General features: G+C 43.8%; 1 protein-coding gene across 4 annotated transcripts in view; it reads left to right on the forward strand.

The window, feature by feature from the left end:
* Positions 1-17001, forward strand: part of ebf1a (EBF transcription factor 1a) — a 500414-nt gene that overhangs the window by 460337 nt on the left and 23076 nt on the right. For all 4 annotated transcript variants that reach the window (XM_055642599.1, XM_055642601.1, XM_055642600.1 and 1 more), the window contains 2 exons: positions 9856-9921; positions 11311-11488. In XM_055642599.1, coding sequence (XP_055498574.1) covers positions 9856-9921; positions 11311-11488 — 244 coding nt within the window. The remainder of the gene's footprint in view (positions 1-9855; positions 9922-11310; positions 11489-17001) is intronic.

Here is a 17001-nt window from a genome sequence, read left to right on the forward strand (position 1 = left end):
TGTCCAACCCCTTAAGAATTTTGTATGTTTCTATAAGATCCCCCCTCAATCTTCTAAATTCTAGCGTGTACAAGCCGAGTCTATCCAGTCTTTCTTCATATAAGGACTGTAAACTCTTATCTCACCAGGGACTAATTTACTGTACCAATTTACTGGTGTGTTGTGTTTTAAAAAATATATATATTTTCTAACATATAAATTCTGATTCTGTTCTGTTGTTCTGTAGTTTTTGCACAATCCGTAGGCATGGCCACTTTCATTTCACTGCACATCCTGTATATATATGTGACAAATAAACTTGACTTGACTTGACTTGAATATCGATTTCTCTCACTTCAAGTAGCCCTTGCTTTTCCTGTCTCCCCATCCCTCCCCCATCCTAGTTCTCTGACTAGTTTCACTGACCTCCTGATTAAATGTTACTGTTTGTGTGCCTCCTTGTCACCTTCCCCTCGGCGACATTTCATTATCATCGTCTGCTTTGATCTGTGTTTTCACACCTTATCTTTCCATATCTCTATGTCTCCCTGTCACTTAACTCTCAGTCTGAAGAAGGGTCTCGACCGGAAATGTCATCATTCCTTCTCTCCAGAGATGGTGCCTGACCCGCTGAGTTTCTGAAGCATTTTGCATCTAACCCCAAGATGATCCACTGGGCACACTGTCACAGTCCATATTATCTGCCCTTGATATTAGGGATTTCACCCATTAGAGAGTGGAAGCGCAGGTATCTGGTGGAAGATGAGATCAGTTGTGTTCCCAAAGACAATTCTTATTGAAGAACCAGACACCATTCACACCCTCAGCTTGCCCGTGCATGTTGAGCACTCGTACTTTGTTCATCTACCCTGCTAATGGGTATCAGGGGTTATGGGGAGAAGGCAGGAGAATGGAGTTGAGGGGGAGAGATAGACCAGCCATGATTGAACGGTGGAGTACACTTGATGGGCCGAATGGCCTAATTCTACTCCTATCACTTATGAACTTATGTCCACACCAGTGGAGTGAGCAAAGAAATGAAGACAACTCAACATTAACAGCATTGGTGGTGTGGAGAAACCTCCAGTCAGAGAGAATTGTCTCTGTGTTTAAAAAAACAACCTGAAGCAGCAGCTATTCTATATGCATAAAGAACTCTTTGAATTGTAAGTGGCTGTTAGCGGGAACAATTTCACAGTGTACTGTGGAGGATTTAAAATCTTGTAGCTTGTCATCAGAAAATAGACTGAATGATTTTTGAAAATGTTGACGTTGACAGCTAAATGAATGTAATTATGTTACTAAAGTGTTTTACCTTCTTTCTAGGGGCCTTTATATATACAAACACTTAAATAGTGTCTGGAAATTGGCCATAACTACTAAGTTGCCTATAGTGACTACATTATTTTATATGAGGTGAATTTTAACTGTAATTAAAGTTCCTGTTGTTAGAATATAGAATAAATCCTATGTCTTTTACTGCTATCTGCATGCTTTGATATATTGCTTGTACATAGCCAGTGAAAAGTGTTATTTGTAACATTCACTGCACTTGGCATCCCAGCCTTTCTCTGATTTGAATACAGTTCTCACACAGACTATCGCTCTTAAAGATGCAGGCACTTGCTTCTGTCTTGTCTTTCTGCGTGCAGGCTAAAGTTAGTAAAAGTATGAGGGTGAAGGGCCTGTCCCACTTGGGTGTAATTTGCGCCTCATTTACGCATCATGTAAAAAATTGGTCGACGTGTCGTGACGCGTGGGTGACGCGCGTATCGCGCATGGTGAGGCGTGGAAATGCATGTAGTGGCGCATGGTATCGCAAGGATTTCGATAGTGGACCGAAATCCTCACGCACCACCTGCGTAATGTATCACTTACGCACGCTGACGCATTGGCTACGCACGCTGTAAACATGCGACGCTGCCTATACGCAGTCGGCCCACCTTTTACGCGTCACGTAACCTCTAACCTCGTCCACACAAACCTCTTCCTGGGTTTCTCGCTAGCCTTTCTTGTTGTACTCCTGCCTGGCTGATCTGTAAGTATGAAGGCTGCTGCTAACAGAAGTCTCTGTTGTTGCAGTAGCAATAAAATCTGTAGTTCTTCCATGATGGTCATGATGCAGAATAGGGAAGCAGGGTATTATAATGACGTCACACGCACCAGACGGCTGTGCTGACGTATGATGATGCATTATTTGCGCGCATCAGTCACTACCGGCGTAAATTACGTGCAAATTGCGCCCAAGTGGGACAGTCCCTTTAACATCCATCCACAAGAAATGAACTGCTGAAGTTAATTATGTCAGGAGCCTTAATAATTGTATGACTGTTGCTTTGTTGTGGAGATATACACCATGGTAACAGGCCCTTTAGCCCACCGCCCCGACGCTAACATTTACACTAATTCCATCTTTCATCCCCCTTCCCTATCAACTACCTTTCCCACCCGACTCCACCTCTCCCTCCCTGTAAAGTAGTGGCCAATATAACTTTCCAAACCAGAGGAAACCTGTGCAGTCACGGGGAGAATGTGCAAACTTGATGTGATTGTCAGAATGCTTCTCTTGACCTGGAAAGTTATCTGAATGGGCAGCTGTGTTCCATTATTGATGTGGGGTTAGGCTAATACAGGTTGGTTCAACAACCTGATGGTTGAAGGAAGGTAGACACAAAATGCTGGAGTAACTCAGCGGGACAGGCAGCATCTCTGGATAGGAGGAATGGGTGACATTTCAGGTTGTGACCCTTTTTCAGACTGAGGTAGGAGGAGGAGAACCAGCATCTGCAGTTCCTTCCTACACATTTAGTTTGCTCCACTGCGAAATCTCCTCAAGGTCTGCCTACTTTGAAGAGGTTCTCCTCCGCTCTCAGTCTGAAGAAGGGCCTCGACCTGAAGCGACACCCATTCCTTCTCTCCAGAGATGATGCCTGTCCCGCTGAGTTACTCCAACATTTTGTGCCTACCTTCAGTATCTGCAGTCACTTCCAACTGTTCCAGCTGTTCATGAACCTGCTGGTGTGGAACATCAGGCTTCTGTATCTCCTGCCTGCTGGTAGCAGTGAGAAGCATACATGGTACACGTTGTGGTGAACCTAGATGATAGACACCGCCTTGTTGGGGCAGCGCCTCTTGTAGAGGTTTTTAATGGAGGGGAGGACTATGCCCTTGATGGACTGGGCCGAGTCCACCATTCCCTGCAGCCTGTTGCGTTACTGTGCAATGGATTTGCCATAATGCAACCAGTCAGGATACAATGCATCTGGTAAATTTTCTCAGAGTTTACAGAGACATCAAAACAAAGCCAACTCTGCATTACTGTATCCACTAATTGAAGTCATTCAAAAATAAGTTTCTCTCTCCATTATTGTATACCCATGTTTTAATGTCTAGCTTTTCAGTGCAAGTTACTAACTCTGTTGTTGTAGTGTAATCCAATATTCGAACACTGACACCCTGCATCATTTCTATCAAGCCTTCTTTGTTTCTGTTCGGTCTTTTAACATTTGTAGCACCCACAACCTAAACCCCTTGCCCTCGCTATTGACCTGTGACTCTTCTTTGTGGACCTGCCAGCCCTTCTTTATCTCCCCACACACCTCGTCCCAAATCTGATACACATATCTGGTATATATTGGTATATATAGTGCCGAAGTAGAGATGGATCAAAGCTTCAAGTTTCTGGGGGTAAATAGACAATAGACAATAGGTGCAGGAGTAGGCCATTCGGCCCTTCGAGCCAGCACCGCCATCCAATGTGATCATGGCTGATCATCCACAATCAGTGGATCTCCATTCCTGCCTTCTCCCCATATCCCTTGACTCCGCTTTCTTTAAGAGCTCTATCCAACTCTCTCTTGAAAGCATCTAGAGAATTGGCCTCCACTGCCTTCTGAGCCAGAGAATTCCACAGATGCACAACTCTCTGGGTGAAAACGTTTTTCCTCATCTCCGTTCTAAATGGCTTACCCCTTATTCTTGATCTATGGCCCCTGGATCTGGACTCCCCCAACATCGGGAGCATGTTTCTTGCCTCTATGTATGTTTCAATCTTGAAATGTCTTCATATCTCTGCTCACTCCACTGGTGTGGACATAGGTTAACAAGTGATAGGAGCAGAATTAGGCCATTCGGCCCATCAATCTACTTCACCGTTCAATCATGGCTGATCTATCTCTCCCCTTCAACTCCATTCTCCTGCCTTCTACCCATAAATATCACTAGCAACTTGTCCTGGACTAGCCATATCGAAGCAATGGTCAAGAAAGCACACCAACGTCTCTACTTCCTTTGGAGGCATAGGGAGTTCGGCATGACCCCAACAACTCTCACCAACTTCTACAGATGCGCCGTACAAAGCATTTTATTGGGATGCATCGCAGCATAGTTTGGGATCAACTCCTTCCAAGACCGCAAGAAATTGCAGAGTTACGGATGCAGCCCACACCATCACTCATATCAACCTGTGTGGGAAAGAACTGCAGATGCTGGTTTAAACCGAAGGTGGACACAAAATGCTGGAGTAACTCGGAGGGAAAGGCAGCATCTAGAGAGAAGGAATGGGTGACGTTTCGAGTCGAGATCAACTTCATATCAACCTTGCTTCTATTGACTCTATTTACAAATCACACCGCCTCGGCAAGGCCAGCAGCATATTCAAGGACAAGTCTCCCCCTTCTCCCATCACCCATCAGGCAGAGAAACTCAGCGGGTGCAGCAGCATCTATGGAGCGAAGGAAATAGGCACCGTTTCGGGCCGAAACCCTTCTTCGGCCCGAAACGTCGCCTATTTCCTTCGCTCCATAGATGCAGCTGCACCCGCTGTGTTTCTCTAGCTTTTTTGTGTAACCTTCGATTCTCCAGCATCTGCAGTTCCTTCTTAAACCCATCAGGCAGAAATGTGGAAACGCATAGATTCAGGGACAGTTTCTTCCCAGCTGTTATCAGGCAACTGAACCATCCAATCACCAACTAGAGAGCATTTCTGAGCTACCATCTAACATATTGGAGACCCTCGGGCTATCTTTAATCAGACTTTACTGGACTTTATATTGTGCTAAATGTTATTCCCATTATCCTGTACCTGCACAACGTGGACGGCTCGATTGTAATCAAATATACTCTTTCTGCAGACTGGGGAGCACGCAACAAAAAGCTTGTCACTCTACCTTGGTTCACGTGACAATAAGCTAAACAAACCAAAATCTGTCTCTTTCACACGCAGTCCATTAAATCTGTTCCACTGTTGTGACTTGTGTTTTAACACATTTGTTATTTTTCTTCTGTGTTATTAACCAGTAACAATTATATCAATCTCTCCCTAAAAAATGATCATTGATCTAACAGCCTGTGTTGCCTCTGAGGAGAGGGTGCTCCAAATTCCTGCAGCCCGTTGTGTCAAAATGTGCTGCTAATTTCATTTGTACAAATCCTCCCACTTCTGTTGTGGGGTAGACTGACCCCCCCCTCCCCCCCCCCCCCCCCCCCCCCCCCCCCCCCCCCCCCAATCCTTGCACATCCCTCATCCTGAACTTTTCCACTCGATAATTAATTTCATATTTGTGCAATATTACGTATCTGCTGTGAAATAACTGGTAGCTTAAATTTCATTATTATAATGCACGTGACATTTTCAATGCCTTGCAACTGTATCTTTTGACTGGTGGCAGACCAATTTGCCACTGGGATAAATAAAGTTGTATTGTGAATACAATGTACAAGTATGTTTTTCACCCGCGATTGTAAAGTATCTTTAATTTGTCTTAGACCAGAGCAGTGGTGAAGCTTATTTATGCCCCTATCCCACTTAGGAAACCTGTACGGACACCGCTGGAGACTTTGCTCCCCACCCTAGGTTTCCGTGCGGTTTCCGGAGGTTGCAGGTGGTTGCCGGAGGTTGTAGGTAGTGGAAGCAGGTAGGGAGACTGACAGAAACCTCCGGGAACCGCACGGAAACCTTGGGTGGGGCGCAAAGTCTCCAGAGGTTTCCGTTCAGATTTCCTAAGTGGGACAAGGGGCATAACAAGAGCTGCCACTTCACAGCTCTAGTGACCTGTGTTCATTCCAGACCTCTGGTGCTGTCTGTCTCTGTGTGGAGGTTGCAGGAACTTCCCTGGGTGTTCCAGCTTCCTCCCACAGCCTAATGCAGTGCAAGCTGGCAGCATTGTTGGCTGCAGTAAATAGTATTGAGTCGTAGATAGTGAGGGGAGTTGAGTGGAATGTGGGGGGATGTAATCATGAGGGTAGGATGAATGCAGATGGGTGTTTGATTGTTTGTGTGGACTCGAAGGGCCAAAGGGACATTTTCTATGCTGTATGAATCTGTTAGTTAACAAAGACCACAGCCTAAAACAGGCTGAACAGTTTGAAATACCCCTGCTGCATTTAGCCCAGTGTTTTGTTTAGTTTAGTTTAGTTTAGAGATACAGCACAGAAACTCGGGAAACAGGCCATTCGGCCCACCGGGTCCGTGTCGACCAGCGATCCCTGCACATTAACACTATCCTCTACCCACCAGGGACAATTTTTTACATTTACCAAACCAATTAACCTACAAACCTGTACGTCTTTGGAGTGTGGGAGGAAACGGAAGATCTCGGAGAAACCCACGCAGGTCACGGGGCGAACATACAAACTCCATACAGACAGCACCCGTAGTCAGGATCGAACCCGGGTCCCTGGCGCTGTTAGGTAGCAACTCTACCGCTGCGCCACCGTGCCACCCGTGTCTCAGAGCAGTATGTTTTACAAGATGTTTTAATAATTTCCCATGTGCAAATTTTATGGCTGTGGTGCGCAGTAGACAATGAACAGGGAAAGTGTCCATAGATATTTATCCGTAGCTGTTCACAAAGCTGGTGGTGTGGAACGAACATTGGGCATGCATCAGACTTGAAAAATGAACTACTCATGAGCTTGTGCTGTCCAAAAGCCAACAGGGAAGACAACCCTGTGAAACATCTTTGCAGCAATTTACCAGTGCAGTCTTTCACAACTTGGGTCAAGAAATTATTAAAAACAGATAGAGAAAGCTATTAAAATAACAATTTTTGTTGGATTGGAAAATGATATTGGGTTGAAAACGTATAGGATAAGTTATGTCAAAGGAAGTAGAAGGCGATATTGTTGAATTCTTCCTTATCGTGAAGAGCTTAACACAATAATATGTATTAATATACAATTACTGGCATCTCCCAATTAGTCCTTGTGACCAAGCTTCAGAAGTCACAATATGTTTTCCAATCATAACCTGAATGTCTGCTGTGGTGGCAAGTGATAGAGTGAAGGGAGGAACAGTTCTCCAATCTGTATTTGGTTCTAGTTTCCAGCATTGTTCCCCTTTGCCCTTCCAAAATGACCAGAAAATGCTCTACATCCTTCAATGTCATTATCAAACCAAAATATATCAACCATCCATCCACAATCTTGTACATTTCTTGTGCGATCTCTTACTTTCAGAAAACTTTTAAAGTCCGCTAACTTTTTCCTTGTGAACAAACCTTTGTAAGTTAAACTGAACTATGTAAATGTAAAGCCACAGACTTTATCATCGATGATATCTGTAATCTTATGTGAACTTCTCTGACATAATACTCAGTTCAGTTTAGTTCATTGTCATGTGTTCCGTGAGTCAGAGTGTAAATCAAGCCATCTAAAGTGTACAGGAGTACAGATTTAAGAGTGTGGAGGATTTGCAATATGAGTGTGTAGATCTGCTTCTGTGGCTAGCATGTAAATAGTTGCCTGGGTTGGGCGCCATCTTGGAGTTGGCACACATGTCTGGACAAAACATAACAAGACAAAACATATTCGAAACATAAATTTATTTATATCGCAAAACTAGATAACTAATATGTGTGAATTCAGTACAGGCAGTCAATTGCACATTTTGATAATGCCTTTAAAATGCATTTCTGTGCCTTACTCAAAGGTATTGTATGAACAAGAAACATAGCCTACTTTTGGCTTTTGCTAGATTTTACCCAATCGTCAAATAAGTGCGTTTAATAAATTTCCCCTTGCATCCATGGGATTCTCTGTTAAGTGCACGGTGGTGCAGCGGTAGAGTTGCTGGCTTACAGCACTTTCAGCCCCAGAGACCCAGGTTCGATCCCGACTATGGGTGCCGTCTGTACAGAGTTTGTACATTCTCCCCGAAACCTGTGTGGTTTTTCTCAAAGATCTTCGGATTCCTACCACACTCCAAAGACGCACAGGTTTGTAGGATAATTGTCCTTGTATAAATGTAAATTGTCCTTAGTGTGTGTAGGATAGTGTTAATATGCGAGGATCGCTGGTCGGTGAGGACTCGATGGGCCAAAGGGCATGTTTCCACAGTGTATCTCTAAACTAAACTGGCACCAACACTAACTTGATTAAGTGATCTTTTACTTAAGTTACCTTTTTGGGATTTTAATGCCTGCACTTTATTTGTATGAATGAATAACTGAAAATGTATTTCAGAAGTCACAGAATGCAATAAGTGACTACTCATAAATGCAACAGTTTTAACTAAAAAAGTAAAATGAAAAGAAATATATTTTGAAAATGATCACAATAGATGCAAAAATGCAATTGTAAAGTTACATGTGATATTATATAAAGAGCAGTACAATGAAAGTAAATGTATGTCACTGAAAAATGAAGCTGATATTTTTGATAAAAGGGCTCACTAGCCAATTACCACTACTCAGTGGTAAAAGTTCCAATTGTAACATTTGGAGGTAGCTTATGGGAGACTTTCTGCTGTTCCCAGCAGAGACATTGCTGTCCCTTAGAAATGGACTGCGACATTGAAACTTACTGAATAGTGAATTACTTGGATAGAGTGGATGTGGAATGGATGTTTCCACCAGTGGGAAAGTCTAGGACTAGAGGTCAGAGCCTCAGAATTAAGGGATGTTCCATTAGGAAGGAGATGTGGAGGAATTTCTTTAGTCAGAGGGTGGTGAATCTGTGGAATTATTTGCCATAGAAGGGTGTGGCGGTCAAGTCAATGGATATATTTAAGGTAGAGTTAGATAGATTCTTGATTAGCATGAATGTCATGGGTTATGGGGAGAAGGCAGGAGAATGGGGTTAAGAGGGAGAGATAGATCAGCAATGGTCGAATGGTGGAGTAGACATGATGGGCCGAATGGCCTAATTCTGCACCTATCACTTATGACACCACTCTGATTAAATGCTGAAGGTATTCAGTGGGACTTGAACTCATAAACTGACTCCGGCAAGAAGGCATGGAGTGCTGGAGTAACTGAGTGAGTCAGACAGCATCTCTGGAGAACAAAGATAAATGATGTTTCACGTTGGGCCCCTTCTTCGGAAATAGGGTCTCGGCCCGAAACGTCACCTACTCCTTTTCTCCATAGATGCTGCCTCACCCGCTGCGTTTCTCCAGCATTGTTCGTCTACTTCCGGCAAGAATTTAAATGACATTGAGAAAAGGAAGGTGAGAATAGCCAAATGGCCAAGAACGTTGAAGGTTCAGCTCTGTTCAGAGTCAACTGGTCTGGTGCTCTATCCTCGAGCAACAAACAGCCTTGACACTCCTGAGGTAGAATAAGGGTAAAATATCCAGCAATCCCAACCCAGGATCTTCCATGGCACCTGGTGAAATATGACCATGGATGACAGGTGACAGCATTGGGCAATGCTGAGGTTTTTGCCTGACCCACACACATCAAGGTGGCTGGGTTTGGGTCAGCCACTTATTGAAGTAATGTGGGCAAGAAGGCGATGAAGGAGGATTTTACCATTACAGCCGTCCTCTTCACTCACTCCGTACACCTAATTGACCCCATGTGGATTTTGTTGAAATCAATGAAAAGAACCTATTGTGGGATCTAAGAAAGAAATCTTTGTGTTTTGTTCCCACAGGAGGTTATACTGAAGAGAGCGGCAGATTTGGTGGAGGCACTATATGGAATGCCACATAATAACCAGGTAATAGCGGGTTCAACCTTGGAGTGTAAAAAGGTAACATCTGACACCGAGAAAAAAAAGACACAAGGTGCTGCAGTTTTTCAACGGGTCAGGCAGCATCTCTGAAGAAGATGGGTCGGTGACGTTTCAGGTCGGGAACCTTCTTCAGTATGAGTCTGAAGAAGGGTCCCAACCTGAAACGTCGTTTACCTTTGTTCTCCAGAGATGCTGTCTGACTCACTCAGTTACCCCAGCACTTCATGCCTTCTTTTGTACACCAGCCTTGGCAGTTTCTCTTGCTTCCATCTGATACTGAGAACCAGGCACTGGAGGGTCAAGCACTGTATTCCACGAATAGTCCAAGCACTAGAGGCAATTTACAGAGGCCAATTAACCTACGTACCTGCACGTCTTTGGGATGTGAGAGGAAACTAGAGCCCAGAAGACTGCTCCTGCAGCATTCCTGAAGCACAGACTGTGGCTCACTAACATCATAGATCATGGAACAGTATCTGAACCATCTCTTCGGCCCACAATGTCTGTGCCAAACTTGATGCTCAGTTAAACTAATCTCATCTGCCTACATGTGTTATTCCCAAATATCACGGAATGTCATGTTGTCATTTGCGGGTGGAGCACCAAGGCAAATTCCTTGTATGGGAATACTTGGCCAATTCATTAATTAATTCATTCATAACCCTCCATTTCCCTATCTAAAAGTCTCTGAAACGGCATACTCATATCAGTTTCCACCACATTCCAGGCACCCACCAGTTTCTGGGTGACAATGAGTACAGACAATGAAACTCAAAAACAACTTTGAAGCTGGTACTAGTTGCTTGGGCGACGGATGGAGAAAGAGGGGATGCAGGGGTTACTTCAAGTTAGAGAAATCAATATTCATACCACTGGGTTGGTCTTCTTTGCTTTCCTCAAACTGGGCTAAAACAGAGACAAGAGTAAGAGTTGATGATAAAGAAATTTGAATTTAGATTTTAGAGATGTAGCACGGAAACAGGCCCTTCGGCCCACTGAGTCCGCACTGACCAGCGATCCCCGCACACTATCCTACACACACTAGTGATAATCTACACATACACCGCCAATTATCCAACATACATGTACGCATTTGGAGTGTGGGAGGAAACAGAAGATCTCGGAGAAAATCCATGTGGCCACGGGGAGAATGTACGGACAGCCCCCGTAGTCGGAATCGAACCCGGGTCTCTGGCACTGTAAGCATTGTAAGGCAGCAACTCTACCGCTGTGCAACCATGGCAACCCTCTCTCGCCACCCAATTCTCACACACAACGTTGTACTACCGTTTTAAACATGTCTTTCTAACTTCAGTCAACATTTGCGTTGGGTTTGTGGTGATTTATTATCTTTTGTTTTGACATGCCTGTTAGGAAATTATCCTGAAGCGAGCAGCTGACATTGCAGAGGCCCTGTACAATGTCCCCCGTAACCACAACCAGCTCCCAGCTCTCAGCAACACATCTGTCCACGCAGGAATGATGGGCGTCAATTCCTTCAGCGGGCAACTGGCTGTCAACGTGTCTGAATCTTCGCAAGGTGCCAATCAGGGTAAGGCTTGGCTCGTGGAATCAACACTGGTGATGTTGACCAGCTTTCTATCTGATCCCTGCTGCCTCTGTCCCACAGCTCCCGCGTAAATCTTTACAGGTTATTTACTGCAACAGTAGTCGTAAAAGATATGCAGCGTACTGGATGTACTGAAGGGCATTCCATTCATAGAAACATAGAAATTAGGTGCAGGAGTAGGCCATTCGGCCCTTCGAGCCTGCACCGCCATTCAATATGATCATGGCTGATCATCCAACTCAGTATCCCGTACCTGCCTTCTCTCCATACCCCCTGATCCCCTTAGCCACAAGGGCCACATCTAACTCCCTCTTAAATATAGCCAATGAAGTGGCCTCAACTACCCTCTGTGGCAGAGAGTTCCAGAGATTCACCACTCTCTGCGTGAAAAAAGTTCTTCGAAGTACATGCTAAAATATTCAACTATTCAAACCCCCATTGCCACATCGTGACATCCCAATAGGATTGTGTACTTCAAATTACCAATCGAAATGCACACTAAAATAACCATTCCATCTACACCCAATGTACACACAGTGTAATCCCAGCAGCATTGTGATGATACCATGGGGACAAGAAGGCTTTTGGTACATTGGCCTTCATCAGCTAGGGTATTGATTATATAAGTTGGGATGTTCTGTTACAGCTGTACAGGACATTGGTGAGGTGCGTTTGGAGTATTGTGTTCAGTTTTGTTCACCCTGCCAAACGGAGGAGGTTGCTAAGCCGGAAAGATTGCAGAGAAGATTTACGAGGATGATGCCGGGACAATAGACAATAGGTGCAGGAGAAGGCCATTCGGCCCATCGATCCAGCACAGCCATTCACTATGATCATGGCTAATCATCTACAATGTTGCCTAGGTTTCAACAACTAAGTTACAGAGAAAGGTTGAATAAGTTAGGGCTTTATTCTCTGGAGCGCAGAAGGTTAAGGGGGGACTTGATAGAGGTCTTTAAAATGATGAGAGGGATAGACAGAGTTGATGTGGACAAGCTTTTCCCTTTGAGAATAGGGAAGATTCAAACAAGAGGACATGACTTCAGAATTAAGGGACAGAAGTTTAGGGGTAACATGAGGGGGAACTTCTTTACTCAGAGAGTGGTAGCGGTGTGGAATGAGCTTCCAGTGGAAGTGGTGTCGGCAGGTTCGTTGGTATCATTTAAAAATAAATTGGATAGGCATATGGATGAGAAGAGAATGGAGGGTTATGGTATGAGTGAAGGCAGGTGGGACTAAGGAAAAAAAAGTTGTTCGGCACAGACTTGTAGGGCCGAGATGGCCTGTTTCCGTGCTGTAATTGTTATATGGTTATATGGTTGTTAATCAGTACCCCGTTCCTGCCTTCTCCCCATATCCATTTCTTTAAGAGCTCTATCTAACTCTCTCTTGAAAGCATCCAGAGAATCAGCCTCCACTGCCTTCTGGGGCAGAGAATTCCACAGATTCACAACTCTCTGGGTGAAAAAGGTTTACTTCATCTACGTTCTAAATGGCCTACCCCTTTTTCTTAAACTGTGTCCCCTGGTTCTGGACTACCCCAACATTGGGAGCATATTTCCTGCCTCTAGCCTGTCCAATCCCTTAATAATCTTACATATTTCAATAGGATCTCCTCTCATCCTTCTAAATTCCAGTGTATACAAGTACAGTTCTTTCAACATATGACAGTGAACCTATGCTACACCTGAGGGGGCTGAGCTAAAGGGGGAGGTTGAGCAGGCTAGGACTTTATTCCTTGGAGCATAGGAGTGTAGGGGCTGATCTTATGGAGGTGTATAATGGAGGGGGATAGATAGAGTCAATCCAGATTGTCTCTTACCCTTGGTCAGGGAATCAAGAACCAGAGGTCATAGGTTTAAGGTGTGAGGTGATTGAGGCAGGTATTATAACAGCATTTAAAAGACATTTGGACAGATAGTCAAGTCAAGAGTGTTTTTATTCTCATGTCCCAAAAGGAACAATGAAATTCTTACTTGCAACAGCACAATAGATATGGAAACATAGTACTCTGTAAAACTCATAATAAACAACAAAAAAGAGTTTGTGTATTAAAAAAGCAGACAAATAAATAGACAGTTGTGCAAAGTCAAAAATAATGACTCAACGTTTATTTAGTTTGGAGCCTATTTGGAGATGTAGTTTTTAGTAGCCTGATGATTGGAGGTAAGAAGCTGCTCCTGAACCTGGATGTTACAGTTTTCAGATACATGGATAGGAAAGGGGGATATGGGTGAAACATAGGCAGGTGGGACTAGCATAGATGGGACATCTTGGCCAGCAGAGATTGGCCAAAGGACCTGTTTCCGTGCTGCATTACTATGACTTTATGACTAACAGCAGAGTGGACACACACACACACACACACACACACACACACACACACACACACACACACACACACACACACACACACACACACACACACACACACACACACACACACACACACACACACACACACACACACACACACACACACACACACATCAAGGACTGTAGCAGCTAAGAAGGAGCCTCTCTGTCATTTTCTGAAGGGCAGTTAGAGATGGTCAATTAAATCCTGGCTGAGCTTGTGAAGCCCATCTCTGTGAATGACTAACACAGCCATTCACAAAATTATTGGAATGTACTATGCAAGTAAATTGTACAATATATAAACATTATATATTGATTGCTAGGCAACATTCCGCAAACTGCAAAAGGGATGTGTTCCTGCAAAATGATTTGTGATGTAAAATTTCATAAATTGAAATGGCTAAATTAAATACGTCACGGTTATTTCAGGACACCGTTTACCCGCGTTATATGTTTCATTGAAAAATGTGTTAGGCTGAAAATGTATTCATTGACTATTCCTAAATCATGATATTACTGAAGATGAAGTGTAAAATGAATGTGTTAAATTTATAGACGTTAAAAACACTGGTGCTTAATGACATCACCATATTGGATTGCTCTGTTATAATTTTAGCTGTGAATGGTTTGTAACTCACCATCTATTGATAAATTCTATAAACAGATTTTTCTAATCGGACAAGGTTTTGTGAAAATGTGCATTAATTTTGGAAGAGCTATTGAAGGCTTTGATTGTGGTGTCTATGAACAATGTACATAATTGTGGGTTGCCAATTAGCTTAATGGACCTGATTATTTTCCTGACATTTACTGGTGCTCAAGGTAAAGGCAATTTTGGGTGATTTTCTCTTTCAATTTACATGAGTTACAACTTATGACCTATCGCCCCCACCACTTTTTCTGATTCTCAAAAAAAATCTTGCGGGCATCAAGCATGAAGATAGACACAAAATGCTGGAGTAACAGCAGGACAGGCAGCATCCCTGGATAGAAGGAATGGGTGACGTTTTGGGTCGAGATCCTTCTTCAGACTTCAGATGCTGCCTGTCCCATTGAGTTACTCTAGCATTTTGTGTCTGTCTTCAGTGTAAACCAGCATCTGCAGTTCCTTCCTACACATCCTCAAACTAGATTTTCAGATCAGCAGAGAAGCTAACCACACAAAGTTTTTTTTGTCATTCCCTATAATGGGGATGCACTTGAATACAGTCTAGACCTATTTAAACCTCTAAACACGGGTGCGGGCAAAGCCGTGGGTCTTGGTTCATGGCCTGCCCAACTGCGATACATCTCAGCGCAGGGAGTCAGCCTGAGAGGGAAGGCATCCAGACTGTGAAACCATTGTTAAACAAAGCTGGTGGTCAACAAAGAGGACGTCACAACTTGGAGTTGACTCCCTTCTTCAGAATTTGGATTAGACGCCAAACACTTCACCACATCTCAAAGAGTAAATGATACAGCAACAGAACCGCTCTGTGTATTAAGAAACAGAAAATGGTGGAAACACTCAGACAGTCAGGTAGCATTTGTGGAGAGGAATGAGAGGTCAATGACCTGTGGGCCTTATCAATGATCGGCAAATCTGAGACCTACCTGCAAGATTTATCTGTCCACTTATTTCAACAGGAGATAAGATTTGGGATAATTACGACAATTTATCTGATGTGGATAAATGTGAGGTTATCCATTTTGGTGGCAAAAACGGGAAAGCAGACTATTATCTAAATGGTGGCCGATTGGGAAAGGGGGAGATGCAGCGAGACCTGGGTGTCATGGTACACCAGTCATTGAAGGTAGGCATGCAGGTGCAGCAGGCAGTAAAGAAAGCGAATGGTATGTTAGCTTTCATTGCAAAAGGATTTGAGTATAGGAGCAGGGAAGTTCTACTGCAGTTGTACAGGGTCTTGGTGAGACCACACCTGGAGTATTGCGTACAGTTTTGGTCTCCTAATCTGAGGAAGGACATTATTGCCATAGAGGGAGTGCAGAGACGGTTCACCAGACTGATTCCTGGGATGTCAGGACTGTCTTATGAAGAAAGACTGGATAGACTTGGTTTATACTCTCTAGAATTTAGGAGATTGAGAGGGAATCTTATAGAAACTTACAAAATTCTTAAGGGGTTGGACAGGCTAGATGCAGGAAGATTGTTCCCGATGTTAGGGAAGTCCAGGACAAGGGGTCACAACTTAAGGATAAGGGGGAAATCCTTTAAAACTGAGATGAGAAGAACTTTTTTCACACAGAGAGTGGTGAATCTCTGGAACTCTCTGCCACAGAGGGTAGTTGAGGCCAGTTCATTGGCTATATTTAAGAGGGAGTTAGATGTGGCCCTTGTGGCTAAGGGGATCAGGGGGTATGGAGAGAAGGCAGGTACGGGATACTGAGTTGGATGATCAGCCATGATCATATTGAATGGCGGTGCAGGCTCGAAGGGCCGAATGGCCTACTCCTGCACCTAATTTCTATGTTTCTATGTTTCTATGATGGGCTCCAGCCTTGGCGCTATTGGGAATGTCCTCCCAGAATCTCAGGGTGATTTGTGATGGGTTTACTCCATCACTGATTCTTAGTAGGTGCTCGTTATGTCGAGGTTTCCATGCCCTCAGGGTTTCGTAACAAAGTATGAATGGAATGATGAATTATCCAAGATCCTATGAGGAAAAAATAATTTCAGGAACGTCTGTTGCTTGGATCAAAGGACCTTAGTTCAGGGGGGAGATTGACCTTGTCATTACAAGAGGCTTGGTTTAGTTTAGTTTATTATCATATGTGTTGAGGTACAGTGAAGCCCTGTCCCACTGTACGAGTTCATTCAAGAGTTCTCCCGAGTTTGCCCTGTTTGAACTCGGAGATTTACAGTAATGGCCGCTCGTAATAATAATAATAATACATTTTATTTATGGGCGCCTTTCAAGAGTCTCAAGGACACCTTACAAAAATTTAGCAGGTAGAGGAAAAACATGTAAGGGGAATGAAATAAATAGTAGAGACATGACTAGTACACAAAGTAAAGACATAATTCAATTCAAAACACAATATGAGGCAATTAATGCGCAGATGAAAAGGGAGGGGGACGTGGGGCTAAGGAGAGGCAGAGGTGAAGAGATGGGTCTTGAGGCCTGGAAGATGGTGAG

The sequence above is a fragment of the Leucoraja erinacea genome, chromosome 11, assembly GCF_028641065.1.
Source record: "Leucoraja erinacea ecotype New England chromosome 11, Leri_hhj_1, whole genome shotgun sequence".
Classification (NCBI taxonomy): Eukaryota; Metazoa; Chordata; class Chondrichthyes; order Rajiformes; family Rajidae; genus Leucoraja; species Leucoraja erinaceus.